The 20,403-nt window shown below is 43.4% G+C and overlaps 2 protein-coding genes across 3 annotated transcripts in view; one reads left to right on the top strand and one right to left on the bottom strand.

Annotated features, from left to right (window-relative positions):
• Positions 1–1,608: 1,608 nt before the first annotated feature.
• Positions 1,609–18,392, bottom strand: ATOX1 (antioxidant 1 copper chaperone). Of its 2 annotated transcripts, XM_083181747.1 has the most exons (5): positions 18,220–18,392; positions 15,998–16,152; positions 9,146–9,221; positions 6,529–6,684; positions 1,609–1,908 (listed from the first exon to the last, which is right to left on the bottom strand). In XM_083181747.1, the coding sequence occupies exons 1-4, from the start codon at positions 18,356–18,358 to the stop codon at positions 6,557–6,559; spliced, it is 498 nt and encodes a 165-aa protein (XP_083037873.1). In that variant the 5' UTR covers positions 18,359–18,392; the 3' UTR covers positions 1,609–1,908; positions 6,529–6,556. The 2 variants fall into 2 exon arrangements, with proteins under 2 accessions (XP_083037873.1, XP_083037874.1); XM_083181748.1 differs by lacking the exon at positions 15,998–16,152 and having other exon boundaries at positions 18,220–18,354.
• The window catches only part of G3BP1 (G3BP stress granule assembly factor 1), a 41,772-nt gene continuing 39,722 nt past the window's right edge, over positions 18,354–20,403 (top strand). The window contains exon 1 of the mRNA XM_083181745.1: positions 18,354–18,508. Within this exon, the coding sequence (XP_083037871.1) occupies positions 18,429–18,508 (80 nt within the window). The 5' untranslated portion in view covers positions 18,354–18,428. The remainder of the gene's footprint in view (positions 18,509–20,403) is intronic.

Genomic DNA, 20,403 nt, shown 5'->3' with positions numbered 1-20,403 from the left:
CACCCCCCCGCCGCGATGCTGCCGCATATGTACTAACATTGCGGTGCGGTGACGGAGGTGACGGAGGCCCCCCGCGATACCTGTACACTGGTGTGCGGGGGGTCTCCGTCACCTCCCTGCCGCCACGCTCTCCCCTCACGCCGGGGACAGCTATGCATACTGTCCCCGGCGCTTCCTCCTCCCCCCTGCAGCCGGAAGGATGTCCGGCTGCTTCACTAGGGGGAGGCTGGGCTTACCTTCCGGGTCCAGGAGGACCCTTCAGGAAGGTAAGCCAGAGGGGGGGTCGGAGAGGTGGCGGGTTTGCATCGGCATCAGCGGGCGGCGAAAAGAAGCCCATAGGCTTCTATAGGGTATCGCCACCAAAAGGTGGCGATACCCTTCAGTGCGGTATCATTTTTGATACATTGGAAAATGCGGAAAAACCGGGGTTTTACCGCATTTTCCATTTGATACATCTCGCCCTTTACCTTTTCTCCGCTTTATCTCCAGTTTATCTCTTCTCCAAGCTTAATAAATCTGCCCCTCAGTAAGGCTATTAGGATGTGGAAACACTACAAAGTGATTTAAATAAAACTGAAAAGGTGGGCGGAAAGGTGGAAAATGCAGTTTAGCGTTGAAAAATGGCAATTCATTATGGGAACAAAAATGATCAAGCTATTTATAGGCTAAATTGAGTTATTATAGGGAATTCTGCTGTAGAGAAGGACTTGCGGATCATTTGAAAAGTTGGGCAACAGTACACACTGCTCAAGTGCAGCAGCAAAAGCAAACCGGACTCTGGCATGCATTAAAAGGGGTATTGATTCAAGTGATGCCAATGTGATAATGCCTCCTTACAAGGCATTGGTGAGACCATACTTGGAATATTGTGTTCAGTTCTGGGCACCGCACCTTAAAAAGGACATAAATGAATTGGAACAGGTACAGAGAAGGGCGGCTAAGCTAGTAAAAGGTCTTGAATCACTAGAATACAAAGATAGAGTAACCAGGCTGAATAGGTTTTCACTGGGTAAACGGAGGTTGAGAGGTGATATGATTAGTATGTAAGGTTTGGGAATCATATGGAACTGGGAGATGATTTGTTCACTAACAGGCCTATACTTAGGACACGCGGGCATGTACTGAGGCTCGAGGAAAATAAATTACGTACTGAATTAAGAAGAGGATTCTTTACCAATAGAGCAGTAAAATTCCGGGACTCATTGCCGGTGGGGGTGATTACAGCAACTACTGTTAATGAATTTTAATCAAAACTGGATGCATTTTTGGCCACTAAGGGAATCCTATAGATATGACTTACTGAAGTCAGTAGTGACAAGTCAGATAGGTTGAACTCGATGGACTAACGTCTTTTTTCAGCCTTAATTACTATGTTACTATGTACAATAACTATAAATGGACATGAATGTAGCCACAGTTGTATAAGGACTGCCGCTCTCTAGGAGGAAACTAGGGGTAAATAAAAAGGTACAATGTGACCACGGTTTCTGTTTATTACCTTTAGAGCAGACATTTTCTATTTGCTATCCCCAAATAATGTCACTGAGAGGATGCCTGATACATAGATGACAGCGTTATTGTAGCACACAAACACACAGACATACAATGTGTCTTGGATTCCTTTATTAGAACATATGACCTCTATCTACATTAGTTACCCTATCCTCTGACCTTTTAGTCAATGTGAGACTTTTATCAAAAAACAAACAAAGTGAGGCACTTCCATATACAAAATACATATGCAATGTTCTCTTCCCCATCCCGCTGTTACAATCAGTATATATATTTCTGTTTTGAGACAACAAATTGAGATACAGGGATCGTGCTCCAATGTATCCTCAGGACAGCTGGTAGATAAAGTCCTCAGAGAAATCCTCTATGTCACCGGTAAGCCCATCCATCTCCATCCTGGAAGAAACAGAACATATATTATTAATTTACACTGTTAGAGGGAATATTAGATTAAAAACCAGAAGACATTAGCAAAACTTAAACATAAAATAAGATATGTCCTATTTCCTGTGCCCGTTCTGACTAATTGTAAACGGGATGGGTACTATATGGCAACAGCAATAATGTTGATATATCAAGGGGTATTCAATGTGGCCGGCGAGGGGGGTTTGTGCGGCGAGGATGGCTTATCCTCCCCAAAAAACAAGCCATCCTAGCCACCAAACTCTGTCCCCCTTAGGGACAAATGGCCACCCTTGCCGTTTCCACCTCACTTCAGGGAACAGGCGAGGAGGAAACAGCGAGTAGAGGGTAGGGAGTTGAATACAGATGGCGAGCTATAAACGCTTCTCCCCTACAATAGCTCGCCATCAGGGGAATTGAATATACCCCACAGTCCCTGGTGACCCAGCAGTGACATACAGCCGCCTCCTGGTGGTGTTCCAGTACTGCACCTAACCCTGAATATGGTCTCTAGGTCGACATGCACTGGGACAACAGGGCTTATGTCTACACCTGAAATAGGTCGACATGGCTAAGGTTAACAGAGTTGGTCAACAATGTGAAGGTCAGCAGTCAAAAAGGTTGACAAGATTTTTAAAAAAAAATGTAGCCAACATGTGCCGAATATTTCATGCCCTACCATCCACTACGGTGTGGTGGGAGAATAAAAAAGTGCGTCGAGCGTAGCGAGGAACCATGCCCGAAGCATAACGAGCACAGCGAATGTCGACATGGACACTTTTATGGTGTCCATGTCGACATTCGGGGAAAAAAAAAAAAAAAACAGTGAAAAACTCATGTTGGCCTTTTAACTGTTCGACTTTCTCATTGTCGACCTTTCAACCTGGTTGGACTATTTCAGGTGTCAACCTAAGCCCTGTCAATCTTCAGTGGTCGACCCGATGCATGTCAACCTAAACCTAAAACACACTCCGAAGAGAAAACAAGCATTTCATCATTCCACAATTTTGTGCCATCATTCCTTCACTGCGGCTTAAACATGAATGATTTCCAAGAGTGAAAAAATACATTGGGAAGTCAAATGCACAAATTGGGACTTTCTTTATGCGCAGTGGTTTTGTTTTTGTCACACATAACCATCTTCTACAATGAGGATGCTATTTGTGACAATCAGACTCGCTAGGATTTGTGAAAAATAACAGTTAAACACAGATTATCCTAAGTGCCGTGAAATGTATTCTATTCATATGAAGAGGTATGACAAGATTCAAAAAGATTATAGAAAAAATATGCAAAAAAAAAAAAAAAGTGTACATTTGACTCCAGAGACAAAAAGTAATGGTATTCTAGGTGCAATAGGTATTCTAGGTACCTTTACAAAAGCCCAAAATTAGTGCCATCTGGTGGTTATTTGTAAACATAAAAAAAAGAAAGCTTAAAGCTAATATTTAAAAATAATTAAGGAGAATGTTTATCAAATCTCCTAGAGCAAAAGGATAAATTATCGAACTTGTCCGGTTACAGGATATGTTTGAAATAATCCTCCTTATACATACTGTGCAATAAAATGTGATAAAGTTTAGTGAACCAGTTTAGTGTTTAATATGCACCAGCTGAATAGACACACCGCAGAGGCGGACTCACCAAAGACGCAGACTAATGCAGGGTACACACCTACAGATTTATCTGTCCAATCTTTTTGGTGGGAACAAAAATCTGGTAATGTGTGGGAGTGTATAAGTACCAAACATTTGCCCCCAAACACTGGAAAACAGACAATGGTCATTCAGACAAATTAGTTAAAGCCATTTGATTTAAACTAATCCAAACAATAGTTTTTGTAAATTTTCCAGCATTTGGGAGAGAATGGGCTGATTGTCCTTTGCTCCTATACATTGCCAGATTTTTATTCCCACCAGCCAAATTGGACAGATAAATCTGTAGGTGTGTATCTAGCTTTAGGAATCAATCCAATTTGATGCGAGTTAGGTGCAAGTTGCAAGAGATGTGTGGCACGGTTTTCTCTGCAAATATGAAATTTGCAATCCAATTAGAAATTTGCACTGAACCAAAGTAAAACCGCATTTTTCTATTCGCACCTCCCGGAGGGTGAGAGATGGTAGAGAAAATCCTTATGTTAATGATAAAATGTCATGACACCATGTGCAAAACCCTTTGGACACCCTCCCTAGTGACTAATTAGGCATCTGTAAGTTCTCAATTAGCTTAATTAGGAAATAATTACAAATTAGTTTTAGGGGTACTTGTGTATTATCAGGGCGCCCGTAGGCTAAGCTGCGTTGGTGGTGTGGTTTATACTTACCCTCCTCCATCCCAGGCACCATGTCCATCCCCGCGATCCACGGTGACTCCGCGGCAGTCGCATTCAGTCCCCCTGCTCCGGCACTCACATCGGACGCTGTACGTAATTCAGCGTAGTGCCGCTGGCGGCGCATCACATGGTTTCCCTGCTCCCCCAGCGGCACTACGCTAATTGCATACAGCCTCTGTGGTGAGTGCCGGAGCAGGGGGACTGAATGCGTCTGCCGGGGAGTCAGCGGGGATCGACGCGGTGCCTGGGCCGGAGGAGGGTAAGTATAGAACAGCCATTTTACCCCCACTAACCACGTCATACCCCCACTATCCATTGTCGGTGTGGAATTGATTTTATAAAGTGTGGTGAGCGCAACGAGCCACCGAGCCCGAATCCGCGTCCGCTCGCCACTCTTCAGCATAGTGCTGTATTGGTATTCTAAATACACCACTACGTAAACTACGTAATGGGCACCCTGATAATACACAAGTACCCTTTTAGGTGCCTCAAAATCAACTGCTTAATTCTATTATGCACCGCTGATTTAATGAAAGTGTTTATTTTGGATAATTTTTTACCCTTTTTCTTTGACTTTAAAATGGACGCAAATTACCCCATTCCTTTATAATTAAACGGGATTTATAAGCTTTAGAACAGTGGTTCCCAACCCTGGTCCTCAAGTACCCCCAAAAGTGAACATTTTCCAGGTCACCCGGCAGGTGCACTCATTATTTAGACACATTTTAAAAGATCCACAGGTGGAGCTAATTATGTCACTTGTGATTCTGTGTGGAGACCTGGAAAACATGCACTGTTGGGGGTACTTGAGGACCAGGGTTGGGAACCACTGCTTTAGAATAAAAAGCACAAATCAGCCAGAAAGACTTCCCTACTTTTTCATGCACTTCGCTCATATCGCATTAGGCTGCCAATTCACACCCACTGCTGATAGTACAGTGAATAGACATCTTAATTGGATTAGAGAATTTGTGTGAATGTCTGCGAGTCTAGAGAAATACCGTATTTTCCGGCGTATAAGACGACTTTTTTCCCCATAAAAAAATGCCCCCAAGTGGGGGGTCGTCTTATACGCCGGGTGCACTTTGGGATCAGGGGTTAAAGTGAGCCCGGAACGGTTCCGCCTCCGTCCGGTCACCTTGCCCCGTTGTGTCAGTGTCCCTGCCTGCAGCTTTGCTATAAGAGACTGCCGGGCAGAGCGATGCAAACCTGGGTGTCTTTATGATCTAACCCTACCCGCGACTATGCAGCACGGCGTGGCTATTTAAAATGACGCGCCGGGCCCGGCAGCCAATCAGGCAGCTCGTGACTCTCAAGCCAATCAGAGCGGCTTGCCTTGATTGGCTGCTACGCCGTAAGCCGGGCCCGGCGCGTCATTTTAAATAGCCGCTCCGTGCTGCATAGTCGCGGGTAGGGATAGATAATAAAGACACCCAGTTTTGCATCGCTCTGCCCGGCAGTCTCTTCTAGCAACGCTGCAGGCAGGGACAGACAGCAGCAATGGCGGGCGGGCTGGGCTGGGGGGCAGGGTGCCAACTCCCCCCCCCCAGGCCACTACAATAACCCATCAGTAGGGTCACCGCAGCCTGTCACCTTCATGGTGTCTGCTGCACAGTGTTTGGCACAGAGCAAGAAACCCCTGGCACAGAGCAAGAAACCCCTGGCATCAAGCAAGAAAACCCTAGTAATGAGCATGTAGGTAAGCAGCACTTATGTGGCATACTATGTAAGGGGCATTACCGTGTGTGTGGCATATTGTGTAATGGGGAATATGTTGTGTTGCATAATGTATAATGTGTGTTTGATTTGGTGTGTGGAAGGTGTGCGGAAGAGGGGGTAGTCTAATCTGGCGAGTATGTAACAAACTCTATACTTTGAGTGGAAATGTTGGGGGGTCGTCTTATACACCCAGTCGTCTTATACGCCGGCATATACGGTAACTCACAACTCGCAGCTAATTGGGCTGTCTCCATATTGTCATTATGAGAAAGCAGCATTCAATTCAAATTCATTGGAGCTAGGGACTACAATTTATTTAGCCAACAACATGGCTGCCTATACTCTGTGAAGCTGACAGGCATAACTTACAGTATTTGTTATAATATACAATATATAGGAGAATTATGCATTTTCAAAACAGGAACATTAAATATAATGTGTATCATTTTTATTTTAATAAGTCTTTTACAAGTGGTCTCAAAATAAGCCTGAATTAACATGGTGGATTTGGGGGGCTCTTTAAATTGAACTTATATAATGGTAGCATTGATGCTAATATTTACCATTCAACTGTTCCTCACACTCCTCACATTATTTAGTACATAAGTGTTTGGTTTCTTTTCCAGTCTTCTTCAGGGTCTCCAGTAATTGGTCCACAGAATAATTACCGGATTGTATCATCACTTTCTTGTTTGGCAAATCGATTTCATACTGAACATCTGAAACCGCAAGAATAAGAACAGATATAATATATATTCCTTTATTTCACTGATGTCTTCATAATATGGACTAGTGTTTGATCATGTACTATGTACTATCCAAAATGCTTAATGCATGAGGGGAGATGTAGCAGACTTTGGGAAGAAATATTGTACATCCAATCACCAAGTTCCCTGTGTTCTGGAACCTTGTGGATAATACTGTAGATGAACAATGTATTGCCCATTCAGATGCATGGCTGTACACAGTGGCACAACTAGCTATTTGTAGGTCCAATAAAAAATGTTTGTAAGGGCCCCTATGTATCACCCAATGGTGAAGAATGTATAAAGCACGTTATACCCCTTTCACACTTGCAAGCGCTTGTAAGCTGGGTCGCAAGCCAGGAACAAAATCCCAGCTGCGAATTGGCTTGCAAGCGATTTCACACTAGCCACCCGGCAGCACCTGTCAGCATCTTCCAGCGATGCCTTTACACTGCAGTGAATGGGACCCGGGTTGCTTTGACCCAGTATATCCGTTCACACTGCGCCTGGACCCTGTGTCAAGACCTAGGTAGAAATCCAAGAATGCTGGACCCGGCATCATCTACCAGGACCCTTTCCTGGGGGATGAGAGGGAGAGAGAGGGAGAGGTTGGGAGAGAGGGAGGGGAGGGAGAGACTGCATCTAAAGCTCATTTATAACTTCTCTACTGTTACTGAATAAAATGTTGCAACAGTCCCACATGTATTTATTTACAGCGTCATTGTAAACAAACAAATTGTAAGAACACAAAGAACAATAGACATGTATCCACATATCAGGGACACTTGTAACAGTTGCTCAATTAAACTTTACAGTAGGCAAAAAAAATTAAAACATTGAAAAACAACGGTATAATGAGTCCTGCAGGGACTCTGTTTCAGCTGTATATTTATTTATACCTCACACTTGTTTATGCTGATTAATTACCGGGAACAAAACTGTTTCATGGCTCGGAAACGGTGTTACAATGCCAGGGTTATTCAGAGAGACGGGAACAGAGACAAAAGCAGAGTGAGAACATTCTACAGAAGATGTTCAGTGATCCGAACTGCACCTTCATCTTCAGTCAGAAGGGGCCACACAGCTTTGGACTGCACCCCGATTTTAAGGCCCCCCCAGGTTCCCCATTATTGCCAGACAGAGCAGGCTTTCAACAATCCCAACCCCGCCCATCTCAGTGTAGCAAAATGTAGTCAATATGTAGACAATACAAATGTCAACATTCAAAATGTCAACAGGAAAAAATGAAACATGCTGACACTCCCAGAATGTTGACAGGAAAAATTTACAACGGTCTCACCAGGGACGACTGGTCGACATTCTAACATGTCATCACTGCAAAATGAAATAATAGCAATCAATTTAGTAATAACAAAAGCAGGATTTACAAGAGGTGGTTTCCAGAGAGGGGTGGAGCCAAACACACACACACACACACACACACAATATAAGAGGATCAGACAGTGGGCTTTAATGATGGAAAACAGCAGCCATTGGAGGGACGGAGGCGAAGTCTGAATTTTCAACAGTTGTCACAGCAAGGACAAGTGCACAACCCTCAATTCACAGATCTTTGAAAGGGGTTGGGGTCAAGTGCCGGATGGGTTGGGGCTTACATAGCAGTTCGCAGCACCAGCTCTTTTACAGAAAAATAAATAATTAGGTCTGACAGCCTGCACTAGTGAAATCCACTGACAATAATGCTGGGTTATTAAAATCATTATTATGGGTAATACAGATTTCATATTTGAAACAGGGCTCCTGTATGAAGTCACCTCACAAGAACTCAAAAATACATTGCTGCTGACAAATAGAGTGTGAATAAATGAGCTTCAAACTTTCCTCAGTTTCCATGGAAACAAACTATGGTCTCCATGATGTTGCTTCTAATTGTCAGTTATGCTCTGAGGCTGAATTAAAAAGTAATGCCTCCATGTCTGTAAGTTTATTTGTGAACACATTTGAACACTTTTTGTGCATAACTCAGTGTATCCTCTATGTAATGCAATATTCACTTTTCAACGTAGTCCCCATCCCTTTCCACGCATGTGCGCCAACGCTTGAGGTGGGGTAAAACTGAAATGAGCAGATTACGGTTGGGGATGGACAGTCCTAGCTTCATTCTAAAGTTCAGTATTAAAACAAAGCAAGCAGTATAGTATTGTCCCTGCATGAACATTTTTTTTACATTTGTCCCGTTATAAAGGAATATGCACAGTCCAGGAGAAATGACTTCTGCTTACTCTACAGAAGCCCCATTATGTGATCACTGGAATTTCCTGAACTTCCTTGTACAGAGAGTTGGCAGGACAAATGTTCAATTAATAATCATTCAAATGAAGTAGGAACCAGCAGCACAGCTCTCTACCTTTCACACGCATACTGTACATACACAAACACACACACACACACACAATATGTACATAATGCTTACTGTCCAGGCGAGACAGGACACGGGTCACAGCATTCGAGCAGCCTTCACAGGTCATGTCCACAAAAAATTCTTCTGTCTGAAATAAAAAAAACAGTCCAATAAAGCACTGATTACACGTGACCATTACTAGAATATTTTAAACATACCATACAACACATAGATGCGGGGTTGTTCTTAACCTTAAGGAAAACATTACTATATGTATGCACTAGGTCAGGCATGTCCCAACTATGGCCCTCCAGCTGTTGAGAAACTACAAATCCCATCATGCCTTGCCACAGTTTTGCTATTAGGGAACGCTAAATCTATGGCAAGGCATGCTGGGATGTGTAGTTTTACCACAGCTGGAGGGCCACAGTTTGAACATGCCTGCACTAGGTTGTATATAGCAAGGCGCCAAAACCCCTTCTTTCCAAAATTATGGCTGAGAATAAGTAGCATTTTTTGTGTCCCGTGCTCTGTATATGAATTCAATGCAGCTCCAATCGGGTTTAAAATATGTTAGATTAGAATGAATAAAGGTCATCACTGTTTCACCCTACTTCGCAACAGGCAAATCAATGATTAGCACTGTGTTGTGGTCCCATAGCCTACTGCGAGTTGGGTCATACATTCCTCCTCCAAGATGGTCTTCACTGTGCATGCAGAATGCATAGAGGGGCTTTACACTCAGCTTACACCAGGCCTGTCCAAACTGTGGCCCTCCAGCTGTTGTGAAACTACACATCCCAGCATGCCTTGCCATAGATTTAGCATTCCCTAATAGCAAAACTGTGGCAAGGCATGATGGGACTTGTAGTTTCACAACAGCTGGAGGGCCATAGTTTGGACATGCCTGGCTTACACTGATTACAGAAGGTATACCTGCACTACGCAACAACTCTCATGCAGGTTTCACAGTGATAAATTGTGGCGGTGCAACATTCTGTGCAGCTGCGCAATTACGAATGCAAAGCACAGCCGCGACAGACAATATTAGTAAATAGATGTTGAAAGATGGGCATTTATATCATTTATTGTATTTATTTCATTGTGTAAACAGCACAAAAAGTTATTATTTTCTAAGCGATACGTTTTAATTAGATTTATTTATTTTTAAAAATTATTATTTATACAGCTTTAAAATTGTGGAGAAACATTTCAATAAAACAAGACTGGGAGGAGTATCCATCATCAAATACTTGTGGCATCATTAAATATCATTAATTGCAGCATACCCCAGTTTTCAGGGTATACCCACAAATGTTATGGATTCCCAAAATGTATGAAGGTGGGATATCTCCCATATCTTCTACGCCACTATATTTCCAAAGCAGCCACAGACCCTTTGTTTTCTACAGTATGTGAAGCAGTCAGATTTACGTAGCTTATCCCTGGTTGCAAAATGCCATCTTTAGATGGCATTGCTCGATAGTTAGGAAAACATGGCACTGGGCATTCTCTGTAAAGCGCTGCGGAATCTGTGTGCGCTATATAAGAAACTGTTAATAAATAAATAAATTAACATGGAGACAAACAGATATGTTGTCAAAACTCATCCAATGGATTTTCACTTCATAAGTTTAATCAGAAAGACCAAAAATATATTTTCATTACAGCGTAAGACAGTTAAAAAAAACCCCACTAGGTTAAAAAAAAAAACACGTTACATTTGAAATGAAGCTGGTAATGAGTACTTAATGAGTGCTGCAAGCCACAACGTACTTTTCTCTTAATGGGTATTTAATGCAAGTAACTGCTGACAAGTAGCTATTATGAACACTGATACTAGAAGTACTAGCATAATCATAATGGCAAGCTAGAGGTTAATGAAATAAACCAAACACTAAGCTCCTAGCATACAGTAGCTGTGAACTGGCTGGAATAATAGGAAAACATACACTGAACTGACCCTGGGCACTGAGCCAACAGTCAAGTTCTAAATTATAGTTACATTGTACCAATTGGATGGATACAAAGAACACTTATGAAGAGGTCTGAATAAAGGTCCATACACACTGGGCGACTGAGGTGAAAGCTGCTCAAAACAGCATGTTTGAGCGGCTTTCAGCTCAAAGCCGCCCAGTGTGTATGCCCCGGCAATGAGCGCTGCTGCGCACTCCTGAATCATTTCCGGGAAAGCTGCTCATCTGCTGGTATTACCAGCAGATGAGCGGCTTTGAGGACAGCTTTGCATAGACCTGCGCTATGCAAAGCCGTCCTCTCCCCGCTGACGGCGCCGGGCAGGGGGAAAAGCGACCCAGTGTGTATGCATTGAGCGGCTTTCCCTCCAGCGATGATAGCGATCATCGCTGTCCATACATGCTGGGCATAGTCGCCCAGCGTGTATGGACCTGAACATGAGAAAATAAATCCTATTTCACCATATAGAAATATAGGATGAGAGATTCAGAAAGTGAGAGATTTTGTGAGAAATCTCCAGTTTTTTTTTAAAGCGGCAATCATTTACAAAGCAAATTCAAACTGGTTTAGCAGTGTAAATGATTGCCGCTTTAAAAAAAACTTTCTTACCAAATCTCTCGTCCTATTAAATCTCACTCATAGGATTTACCAATCTGCCACAGAAGGGACCAATATAGGTCTAATAAATAGAGCGCTGGGACCTAGTAATAAATCCTTATATACAAAGGATCAATAATCTATCTATATTAAATTAACCCCTGGGAGACCAGCAGGCACCCAACAGGTAACATCGGTCCCGATGTACTGATGGGTACTACACAAATTAAACCTACTGAGTGACATGCAAGAGAAATAAATAACATACACAAAGACAACTACACACCGCCTTATTTTAATATCACACTTTATTTTCATGCACCATTCTCCACTTTAATATATTTCACTGAAGTAAAAAACCTTTTATGGGAATATATTAAGTCATTTTTTTTTTATATTCTTTTCTTGTGTGCCAAAATCAGACACTTTTTTGCAGTGGTGTAGCTATAGCACCGCAGCCCCCGCGGTCGCGGGGTGGGGGGGCGCTGTGCATATGGGGGCGCCGGGGGGCTGCGGTGCTATAGTAATCCCCCCGCCCCCCATCCCCCGCAGGCTTACCTGTCCACGCGTCCCGGCTCCCCTCCTGGCTTCAATCAATGCTATGGAGAGGGACCACGATAAAATGGCCGCCCCATAAAGCAGACTGTTCTCTGAAACTGTCTGCGGTATGGGGGTGGCCATTTTATCGTGGTCCGTCTGCATAGAATTAATTGAAGCCAGGAGGGGAGCCGGGACGCGCGGACAGGTAAGCCTGCGGCAATGGGGGGAGGGGGCACGGGCAGCTGGGGGGGGGGGGGGGGGGGGGCGCCAAACAAAGCTACGCCACTGCTTTTTTGCTCTTCTTTTGTGTACCAAGTAGCTATGCATCAATTCTTACAAGTGACTATACAAAGACTGATCTGGCCACTTATGTTGACCATCGAGATATGGATCACTAATCATGTATAGTCATATTAGTCCACTGGGCAGGCTGGGTAGCCACTCTCTCCAGAACACTTAAAGAACTCTATGGGCATAACAACTGGTCTGAACAGACTCTTCTCCCTCCAATCAAGTAACGTATGCCCTCTATTGAATGTCATAATGCTGTGGCAAATACTAAAGTGTAACCTCCACCTGCAAATGCCAAAGACAGTTTCTGCAATAAGTGCTAATCTCAAACCTAGGAATTTAAGGGGGATATTCATCCCGGGTCATGACTGTTGATCCGTCCCGACAGCCGTGACCCTAGCCAGTTTTTGTTTTGCTCTACAGCATATTGCCAGACAGGATTCAATGTCCCGCTTCACTATCAGGGAAAAGGGGTCGTGTCTACATAAGCGGACGTGGATTGTCGAAATTCGGCCAGGATTGCGAAAATTCATGGGCATAATCAACAAAACGGACCAGACAGCTTTCAAAGTCGGGCCCGTTCTGTCGGACAAGACAGCATTGAATAGGTGCCCTTCGCTTTTTTTCCCGTTGGAAATAGCGGCAAGGATTGAATACCCCCCCCTAAGACTTATGACTTCCCACTTTGTGCCTCATGCCCAGTTAGGTCATTAATTCCAAGAGAACCAACAGCCACAACTTAGCTCAGCCATTGTAGGACTCTGTTCCACATCAAGTAGCTTATGAGTGGCATTGTGGCAAGAGGTTGGCATTATGTCCTCACACAGCTGTGGTCATGGGAACTTCTAGACTGGTGCATATACTGATGTGAAATAATAAAATGAGAAATGTGTACAGCTCCATATTTCACGGAGATCGTTTAAACAAGAACACAAGTTACAAGTGATAATATGTTTAAACAAAAATAAAATATGTATTTTGATGATTTTTATTTTGACAAACATTTCTAATATTTTTCTAGCACAGACTTATAAGCATAAACTATAATCAGAGCAAGGGGGCTGGCAATCAAATGAATGATGTTTGTTAGTTCTCCATTACCTTTCACATTGATAATATGTGTGTGCATTTATTTGCACAGTGTGTATTTTTTGATTGGTCTAAAGTTCAGTGATTTCCAGTCAATTAATTAGATACAAAGTACAGTATTGTAATGTTATAAATCAAGCTAGGTGATGGTAACTGTGTGACCCAGGGGAAACATATTTCGACCGCACACTTCGTGGTTTTGACTCCACTTTCCCTTCCCCACTTTGGTAAATGTGTATTTAAATTGTTGTGAGTCATAGAGAGATTAAGCGGTACCTGACCGGACTCAGTCAGCCATACCAACACGTGCGGCTGCTGGATACGCGGTGTGTGACGTCTGCACTGCGATCCTTCAGCAGAGACACGGTGATTGACCGAGCTGCATTCACTGCCGGCTACCTCGGTCATCCACGGAGCTGTCAGTCTGGCTGGCGTCTGGCAATTCGCCCGGTCTGTGAATGCGTGCTGATAGCATCAGACGCAGCACCCTAACACAGTGAGATACCACTTGCCAAGGTGCAGTGGTTGTTTGGCGCACTAAACATCATTTAATGGTACAATATCCTTCTGTTTGAGTGGAGGAACTTGGGTCTCCATTAGATTTAGCTGTCATATAGCAATCTGACCTACCGAACAGACGATTGGCCACTTACGAATTCAAACAGATACCACAACTCTCATACTTACTACGAATAAACTGCAACAATTAAAACACATTATATTTACACTATTATAGTGAGAAATATTTAAACCCCAACAAGTGGAATAGTGGAGTCCCACTTCGTGAGGATAGTGATATCCTTTTTATTTTTACATGTTTAACGTTTGTATCCGTATGTATCTTGTCTTTTATTTCGCTACTGCTTTTACCAATGAATTAATAAAGGTTATATTTTATTAAAATTTCTCTTGGTGCACCACACAGTGATACTCCTTTTTCTCTGCATACTCTATTTCGACTCTCTCCTGCCCCCCTATGGTTGCATTATATGTAGTACTTCTCTGCTTTTCATATATTTAAACTGATTGTCCAATCAATTCAATCCAGTGACTTGTGCTATAGAATAATTTACAGAATGCTTCACCTTTGTGCTAGAGTAGGACTGAAGCAATTTAAGGTTTAGCTATGGTAGAGTAGGCAGAGAAGGACATTGGCTGTGTTCCTATCCAATCAGGAAACACGTCAGGATACACCTCCCACCCACAGGGGATTGGAATGCCTGCTCTAACTAGTCTTCTTTTGCTCTATTGAAAACAGTATTGGGTTTCTACTATGTGCATATATTTAATTTCATTTAAAATTCAGAGAAAGTAGTGCTCAATTTGCAAATTTGGATGAAGAGTTAAAAGCATACTTGCCTACCTGCCCCTCTCCATGAGGGAGAAAATGCTCTATTCCTGGACATTCCCTGGTAATGTATGATTACAATCATCTGTGGTGACACACCTATTTTTATCAATTACCCAGCTCCCCACAGGTGATGGCAATCATACATTACCAGGGAAGTCCAGGAACAAAGCATTTTCTCCCTGAAGGAGAGGGGCAGGTAGAAAAGTATGGTTAATAGGCGCACATAAAAAAGGTGTAAAATAAAACAGCATGATGCAGATTGAGCGGCCCATCACTGATATCAGCAGACAACCACTACTGGCGGTTACATTCTGAAGACACTAATAGGCCAACATGTGACCCAGCCCTTAGGCCTTTCCACACACTGGATGTGCTTGTCCATTGTGGATGTCAGAAATGGAACAGGCAAGAGCTTGGATCAGTAGGTGTCTGCCTAGTTACAGTCTTGTGTTTTTTTGCTTTTTTTTTTTTTATGATTGACAGTGTTCTGTACCACAGATGATGGGGCCCAACATGTGTATTAGAAGGGAAATCTATCCGAATTGTGCAAACTGCTTGGGATGTATGTGCAGCAACTTCTGGGCAGAGCAGACATCCAGAGAAATTATACACAGTTTACGACTGTTATTCTCGCCTGCTCATAAAAGAATAAACTCGTTTTTATAAGACTTTTCTTAAGACTACAAGCTATGTATCATTAGGGCTGTGGTGTGGGAAATCAGGGTGAATTCTCTAGTTCCAAAAAGGAAAACACCCCCCACCCTCAAAACAAAAACAAAAAAAACCTCTTCTCCACTTCAAATTAATATTTTGTTAGTTATAGGGTAAAAGCAAATACGGACCATCCGGACTATACAAGTTGAGAGTATGCTTCTATGCTTGAATCTTTCCAGATTGTAAGCTTGCAGCAGGGCCCTGCTACCGCCAAGGCTGTCTGTCGTTACCCAGTTTGTTTTATCACTGTCTACAATTGTAAAGCGCAACTGAATCTGCTGTAAGTAACTTAATAAATAAATAATATTTAAACACTGTATGCAATAAAGTTTATACTTGCTCCCCCATTTTGGTCATCTCTTATTAACCTTTTTTTCAGGATTTGTGCGACTCCCAGCATCCTGGCTGTACAGGTGGAGAGCAGTCTGCTGTGATATCACTGCTCTCTGTGGCCGTACCCTCACATGCATTATTATATGATCGATTTCCTCGACATCTGCATCACCCAGATTACCCGTAGACACTAGAGCAATGTTAATGAAAGACAGAACAATCACTGTTCGATACACACTGAGCAATATGCACAATACGCTGGTGTAATCACCACATTCTCCACCCCCATCTATTATTTTGATGGTCAAATACCAGCATTTGCGGGTGTACACGGAGGAGGCGGGGCTAAAATTATGCAAATTACATAATTTAGCTCCGCCCCCTCCAATCACAATATTTCCTGCAATGGAGTGGGGCTTGAGGATGCAAAGCTTCTTCCCTTCCCCCCTGAGCGTAACTTCTCCCGAGAGGAGACATGAAATGTTGGCAAGAATGAAATACATTCATTCGGACTTAAATTCAATTCAAACCAACTTATTTGAATGTTTATATATGAATTTTTATATGCAAATAATGAGCAGCATACTACTCTACGGAATATGATAATATAAGGGAAAGGCATATTGAAAACGGTCGGTGGTTCCATAGAGGTTCATAGTATAATCAATGATCTTGGGTAACTGTAATATGTGAATCAGCACATTGTGAGCCAACATCACAGACTTTTGAATTGACCCCATAAGTGTTAACTTTTATATCACTCACTTTCCTACTGCAATAATCTGAGCAAAATTAGTTACCAAGATTAATGGCACTCAATGATTTTTGAGGATTGATTAGATTAAAGGTGCTCATACACTGGTGCGATGTCTCGCAGCAGTGTACGGACACCTGATACCCAATTTAACGGCCCGATTGGTCGCAATGGCCAAAATCGGACCAAATCGGCTCAGTGTATGGAGGTCTTTCTTTTTATCATTGATTCTAAAACTCCAGGGTGTTCAAGGGAAACTGTAACGATCATGTTGAAGGAGCAAATCGCAGTGTGTTCCAAGCTGTATTAGAGGCTATTGTAATCATAGATTATTAGGGGAATTTATAAAATGTATATGCAAATAGGCGCTCAGTAGTGTGCCATACCAAATAGCAGTGTTCTGGAATATGTATTTAAAGCTGGCCATACACTAGGTGATTTACATGCAAATTGGGCTCTTTTCATGTGAATGGGGCGATCAATCGCGTGAAAAGCAGCCAAATCACATGGGATTGACAGCAGGTTCGATGCGATACACGGCCCCGTGGGCATTCCACCAAAGCCTGCGAGTCGCAATGGCCGTAGAAACAATCTGTTGGATCCCATCCGAACCAGTCAGGCTTGGCTGGAATTGCATGCATACACGTTACAATTATTGTATACAATATTGTATACAATATCACATCTCATCGGATATCGGTTTTGCGATGAGATCTAGTACAAAAAGTATGTGCCGCACATACATTTTGTACTAGATCTCATCTCATCTTATCGCAAAACCGAGATGAGATGAGATGCGACATTGTATACAATAATTGTAACGTGTATGGGCACCTTAAGGACCACTTGCGATCATGCTGCTCAAGGGGGAGGGGGGGAGGGGGGGAGGGGGAATTGCGAGTGATTCTCCACTCAGAAAAGTCACCCTAGTGAATGGGGGCCTTTATAGTGCCCTGGTACACAAAACAAGCAAACTTAATTGGAAAACAGTCCTATCAGCACAACCACTGTGCGATGTAGATAAGAAGTGTAGTAGTAATGGTGTCACAACAACAAAAGCTTGTCCTGTGCCAAGTCAGACGTGGCATACTATTAATCACATTGAGGAAGAGGGCACTGCCTGCTAATTTTTATTTATTTAAGAATACTGTACATGCAGGTATTTTACAGTATACCAAAACTGCAGATTTATAGTATACCCAGGGTTCACATACAGTAATTGCCATTGTTTATATCCCGAACACCCCAACAAACTACATAATGATGGAGATAATAAATAATTATTAAAAATATCACAAGAAACAGGAACTGAAGTGTGTGAAATGTAATCATTCAAAAGAGATTGTGCAGTATGAGGTCTACTGGACATAATACAATGTATCACTGTCCTGATAGCAAGCTGTGCATGTCAGAGGGTCTGCAGAGCCTCATCCACTTCTTCCAGCCATCTAGTCCGCCCCGCTAAGACTACACACACATCTAAAGGCATATAGAGTCACTTACCGGCATGTTCAGCAGCAGTCAGTGGTGGAGCAGGATGTATATGGTGTGACAGCTCAGCGCGCTCTCTCTCAGCTGCTGGAAGGGAAACAGTGCACAGGCCCAGCCCAGCTTCCTGTCTTATGATACATAGGCGGAGCATATCGGAATCGCTCTAGTCCAGCAGTGCTGGAGTGAAGTGCTCTCTCTCTCCCCTGGAAAACACATAGGACATGATGCTGCTGCCATCTTCTGGTTTGCATGGTCAAAGTGAGGAGAATACAGTAATCATCATGGGAGACCCCAATACAAAGTATGTACACACTGTTCCTCTCTCTCCTAGGCTAAGGGGGATAAGGCTGCTGATACTTGCTGCATGCAGCAGCTATGTGTGTGTGGCTGGGCCCTGTGGGAGCTGGAACTCACTGATAAGTTCGCTGGTGTTGTCTTCTTCCTGTTTTCCAACTTGTTGGGACTTGCAGAGTAATGCACATGCACAACGCTTGGCATGGCTCCTGTAATAAGTGCCAAGTGGCATAAGCACATTATAAGGACTATTACAGTATGTAGGTGTTACTGGTAGCCTGGCATTTCAGGATCTAAAGTGACCTTTGCAAGCTCTTGTTGACAACTTATTCTAATGCTCATTAACCACTTTGCATGAACACCAGTAACCCACACCCTAGACAGAAACGTCTCAGAGGGCCTGATTCTCAGCAATCTGCAATGTACAGGGATCTTGTAGATTTCAGCACACATCATTGGTGTATATATAATGGGTCTTCTACCACACAGGCTGCACCTATGTTTACTGCATCCCTCTACTGCAGGGGTGGGGAACCTTTTTTGTGCCAAGGGCCGTTTGTGTGGGGGAAAAATGTAAATATGCCATATGTAAAAATTTCTCAAAAAAATTGTCCTGAATAGGACTTACAGTCTCCGGCTGCTGTTGATTAGGAATCTTGCGAGAACTACCGACCTCTCATGAAAATACCCCTGTACTTGACTACCGGCAAAGCCGCCAGGTGGGTGGGAGGGCCACTCAGAACGGCTACGGCCCCCGGGCCTGATGTCCCCACCCCTGCTCTACTGGGTCCAGCGCTGATTCTAGGACTCTGGGGAGGTAAGTATGGTACTTATGTATTATCTGGACTCCCATGTTAAATGCACCCCATTTTTTCATACCCCTACTATCCAACTACGCATGGAGTCAATTTTATATAGTGTGGCGAGTGCAGCGAGCCACCGTGCCCGAAGCGTGGCGAGGGGACGCGGTCTCATAAGAAAACTGGGAGCCCAGATATTACATAAGTACCGTAAGTATTAAACATGGGTGCTGGGCACAATAGTCAGTTTTTCAGAGATTTGCTCATGCACAGTAGGGTAACATGGCCTGGGTGCCATATTTCCAGAGACCTGCGAATGTGTAGTAGGGCTGTAGTACAATGCCAGAGTGTACTGTGCCACAGAGAGGAGGGCCGGAGTGTGCACATGGGCACCCTTCTTAATACAACGCTGGGTGATACCGGTCGTTCAATTGAACGGCTGATATATCGATGCACTATTGGTCAGTGTGTGCCATCATTATATCCGTGAATGATGATATTCGTAGATGTATCGCGTCGGCTGTGCAACACAGCCGATGCCTGATATGCGCATCTTGGTGTGTGTACGTGTGATCTGCCGTACAACCGTGCCAGGAGCTGCCGGTGATTGACAGCTCAGTTGGCGGGCACATGCAAATGCAGCTATCATTTTAGGATGTGAGTCCCGACAGATTGGGCAGTGTGTATGGAGAACACGCTGCCCGATGCTTCTGTAGATAAATCTGATATATCTATTAATGTGTACCCAGATGGAGTATGTGGATTGATCTGTCTGTGAAATAGGCATCACTGCATGGAACTATTGGGATACGGTCGTATTGTCGACAGCACTTAGGTCAACACCGTTGGGTCGACATGGGACAATGTCGACATGGGTTTTTTCACTGTTTTTTGAGCCGACGTGCTGACAGGCGGTATTTCATGCCCTATCACCCACTAGGGCGTGGTGTGAGAATAAAATAGTGTGCCGAGCGCAGCGAGTGTCCATGTCGACATTCGGGTAAAAAAACAGTGAAAAACCCATGTCGACCTAATGCATGTGTCGACTTAAACCAATTTTGACCTTGTCCCATGTCGACCTAGAACCCTGTCGACCTTGCCA

This window comes from Crinia signifera, chromosome 4 (genome assembly GCF_055691185.1).
Source record: "Crinia signifera chromosome 4, ASM5569118v1, whole genome shotgun sequence".
In the NCBI taxonomy this organism is placed as follows: domain Eukaryota; kingdom Metazoa; phylum Chordata; class Amphibia; order Anura; family Myobatrachidae; genus Crinia; species Crinia signifera.
Note: the sequence above shows the minus strand (reverse complement) of the source record. Positions and strands in the feature narration are given on the sequence as shown.